Source organism: Suricata suricatta, chromosome 8 (assembly GCF_006229205.1).
Source record: "Suricata suricatta isolate VVHF042 chromosome 8, meerkat_22Aug2017_6uvM2_HiC, whole genome shotgun sequence".
Taxonomy (NCBI): Eukaryota; Metazoa; Chordata; class Mammalia; order Carnivora; family Herpestidae; genus Suricata; species Suricata suricatta.
Window position 1 is genome coordinate 21046052 of NC_043707.1, and position 4044 is coordinate 21050095.

Here is a 4044-nt window from a genome sequence, read left to right on the forward strand (position 1 = left end):
GATGGGGTCGCCCTGGGGGTCTCGGGAGAGGTGGAGGTAGTGAAGGGACAGCCGTTCGACGTGGGCCCGCGCTACACGCAGCTGCAGTACATCGGCGAGGGCGCGTACGGGATGGTCAGGTGAGGGGGCGTTCCGGGGGAGGGGGCTCCTGAGGGTGGGGAACCGGGAGGGATGCCGAGGGCCCTCTGGGCCGGGGAGACTCCCAGTGCCCTGAGGAGGGGGGGCTTCAGGAGGAAGGGGGAGTCCCACGGAGGGGGACCTTGGGGTGCTTTCTGGGAGAGCGGCGCTGCGTACGTTCTAAGGGGAGGGGGCTTGGAGGCTGTAGAAGCGACCATTCTGTTACGAAAGGAGGGGCATCCGAGTGTACGCGGGGGAGCTGTGGGGCCTTTGGGGGGGGGGGTCCTTGGGGACCCTAGGGACTCGGGATGAGGCGGAGAAACTAAGTATTCTTGGAGAGGTGATACCATTAGTGAAGACCGAGCAAAGGACCCTACTTTGGGGAGAGGATGTCTTGGATTCACCCAGTAAGGCCTGTCAAAGAGTTCGGGAGAGAAGAGCAGAGCTCAGGGCTAGACAGGGTGGGGCAGGCCTTTGGGCCTGGGGCAGGGGCCCAGTGAGCCTTGAGGGGTCCAGGAGGGCCTTCTTGCAACTTTTAGGAGGGGTCTGTGAGCTCTCTCATTCCCCCCCCACACCCCCGTGTGCTCTGGGCCTTTGTTCGTCTGGGAACAGCTCTCCTGCCCGGGTGCCTCGCCCTAACACCCGCCTATGCCTCATCCCTTCTTTCCTGTCCCTCCTATGACTCCCTCCTTCTCAACGTGTGTCCCTCAACTGTACATCCTCCACTCATGTCCCACCCCCTGGACCTGTCTTGGGTTGAGGGAGCCCATCCTGGATAGGGGAGGATGAGAGGTCAGGGCAAGTGGAATGGACAGGATTAAGGAGAGGGGAAGTCAGTGAGCGGTCAGTCTCTTCCTCTGTTTGTGAAGTCACTGAGGGGTTGCCTGGCTGGTCCCCAGCTTTCTCCCTGGAGATCCCAGGCCTTCGCAGCAGGAAGGAACCAGCATTGTTTATGACTTGGCCAGAATCCTCTCTTGCTCCCTCCTCTCCCTGCTCAGGCCTGGGTGGGGCCCCCAGGCCTGGACTCCCGTGTGTAAGACCACACCGACAACATCTCTCTGGCCCTCTCAGCTCAGCTTACGACCACGTGCACAAGAATCGCGTGGCCATCAAGAAGATCAGCCCCTTCGAGCATCAGACCTATTGCCAGCGCACACTGCGGGAGATCCAGATCCTGCTGCGCTTCCGCCATGAGAACGTCATTGGCATCCGGGACATTCTGCGGGCGCCCACCCTGGAAGCCATGAGGGATGTGTATCCTTCACCTTGGCCATATGGCTCGTCAGGCATGACCTCCCAGCTGGGCTTGGGAGAACATGGGCTTTCTTTCTGTTTCCTTCTTCCCAGTAAATGAAACTTTGCAGCAGGAAAGAGGCCACAGAGTGTAAGAACTGGCTGGGAGGCCCGAGGTGAATCGCGGCCTGCTGCAGCCGGGCTGTGTGGCCTTGGGCAAGTCTGTTCTCCATGCTCTGCCTCATTTAGGGGGAGGGTGGGGAGAGCGGGGCACTGTCTATGGGAGCTTTGTCTTTTGACATCTGCCAGTCTGTGACGCGGTCTGGCCTCTGCCCACAGTCAGTCCTTCTTTGACAGACAATGATTCTTTCCTCTCTGGGTCCTCAGACTGGAAGGAAGGCAGGAGGGAAGAAAACTGCCCTTTTTTGAGGGCCTACTATGAGTCAATTGCAGTGCATGCCCAGCACTTTGACATTTCCTATGCTGCCTCCCAACTGCTGTACGAGATGGGTCATCAGCTCCATTTCAAAGATGAGCAAACCGAGCCTCAGAAAGCCTAAAACCAAGTGCTACTGTTGCTGCCTCCTACCCTCCCCCAGATGAGAACTGTCCTTCTTTCTCTGGGACTTCCTGCTCAGAGCCTCACCCCAGTCACCTGTGGACTTGCACTTTGCCCAGGGAGGGACAGCCTTGCCTTTGTTGCCCTCCCCCTTCCCCCCACTTTTCTTTCCTTGTTTGCCGTCCACTTCCTGCCGGCCTCTGTTGTTAGCATTTTGTAGCACCCATCACCTCTCCACACCCAACCCACCCCCAGTTCGTCCCTGTTCCACCCAAATGTGGGGATCTGCGCTGCACCATCTGCAGCCCCCACCACAAGCTGTGGGCAGGAAATCTCCACACTCACCCACAGCTTGCTGTGTGACCTTAAACAAGTCACTGCATCTTGCTGGGCCTGCTGAAACAGCAGGGCTGATCCACAGGTTTTCAGAAGGCCCTTTCGAAGCTGATTCTAAACGATAGTCCAGACTTGTTCGTTCAGAGACACACCAAATGTCATTTATTTACTTATGTATGTTTAGTCTTTTGTTTTATCTTAAAATACAAAAGGACATTGACTCCTTTAAATTCTGATGGATGGCCAGGCAGTCTGTGAGGAGGAGCAGGCTGTTGGGAGTTTCTCCTCATTTGTCTTGCCCAAACCATTCCCATAAGGCAGGCATTTATTTTTAAGCAAACATTTCTTGCATGCCAGATGGTGTTCACACTATCTCATTTAAGCCTCTCAACAGCCGCATGGCTCTGGCATTTATAACGGCAGTACTAGTTCATGTTTGCTGAGCACCAACAACGTGCCAGGCTCTGGGCTGGCTGATTTATTTATTTATTTATTTAAATCTTTAAAAACATTTTCTTTATTTTTGAGACAGAGTATGAGCGGGGGAGGGGCAGAGAGAGAGGGAGACACAGACTCCGAGGCAGGCTCCAACGCGAGGTTCGAACCCACCAACTCTAAGATCATGACCTGAGCCAAACTTGGACGCTTAACAACTGAGCCCCCCAGGCGCCCCTGGGCTGGCTGATTTACATGGGTCATCTCACCAAATCTTCATAACTACTCTCTAAAGAACCATTCATCCCCATGACTTAAAGATAAGGAAATAGAGGCACAGACAGGTTGAGGTCCTAAGGCCGATGAGCAGTGGAGGGGAGAGGGTTTCAGACCGCAGCAGAATAACTCTAGAGCGTTGCTCTTAACTGTGAAGCTCTCCTGCCTCCTGCAAAGTATGATCCCTGTTCTCCCAGGAGGGAAACTGAGGCCACGGAATTGAAGTTCTTGTGCTCAGCGCTGCTGAGATGCAGAGTCCGGGCCTTGTCCAGCTCACGATAACGGGCTGGCAGATCTCTCGAGTCTTAGCTGGAAGGGGACGCACAGCCTAGTCACCAGAGCCTGTTCTTCTTAACCAAGTGCCACCTGCTGCCCCCACGTGGGGGGTCTCTGGTGCCACCTGCAGCTACATCGTGCAGGACCTGATGGAGACAGACCTATACAAGTTGCTCAAAAGCCAGCAACTGAGCAACGACCATATCTGCTACTTCCTCTACCAGATCCTGCGGGGCCTCAAGTATATCCACTCAGCCAACGTGCTCCACCGGGATTTAAAGCCCTCTAACCTGCTCATCAACACCACCTGCGACCTTAAGGTCAGAGGATTAGGTACCTGTCCCCTCCTCCCATGGGTCTGGGGCCTTCCCCCTAGAGTAGGACATCGCCAGCAAAGGGAACCGTGTGGGCAGAGGTGTGGTGATAGGACTGCTTGGGCCTTGGAGGCCTTGAGCACCGAGCTTAGCACCCTGGGTTGGCTTCCAGATCTGCGACTTTGGCCTGGCCCGGATTGCTGACCCTGAGCATGACCACACTGGCTTCCTGACGGAATACGTGGCCACACGCTGGTACCGGGCTCCAGAAATCATGCTTAACTCCAAGGTAAGGGGGCCATCCACTCCTGAAGGAGAGGGGCCAGGTTCTGGAAAGCTCTAGAGCTACCTCTGAGCCAGGCATGACCATGACCACCTTGATGCAGGAAGTCTGCACCCCCCCCCCCCCCCCCCCCCCCCCCCCCCCCCCCCCCCCCCCCCCCCCCCCCCCCCCCGCCGGCCCAGTCACGTGACGCTGCTTCTTAGGCTCTGGAAAGA

The 4044-nt window shown here is 56.4% G+C and overlaps 1 protein-coding gene across 1 annotated transcript in view; it reads left to right on the forward strand.

Moving 5' to 3' along the window:
• Window positions 1-4044, forward strand: part of MAPK3 (mitogen-activated protein kinase 3) — a gene marked incomplete at its 5' end in the record, with an annotated part of 6805 nt that continues 2761 nt past the window's right edge. The window contains 4 exons of the mRNA XM_029945705.1: window positions 1-119; window positions 1189-1371; window positions 3363-3552; window positions 3719-3835. Coding sequence (XP_029801565.1) covers window positions 1-119; window positions 1189-1371; window positions 3363-3552; window positions 3719-3835 — 609 coding nt within the window. The remainder of the gene's footprint in view (window positions 120-1188; window positions 1372-3362; window positions 3553-3718; window positions 3836-4044) is intronic.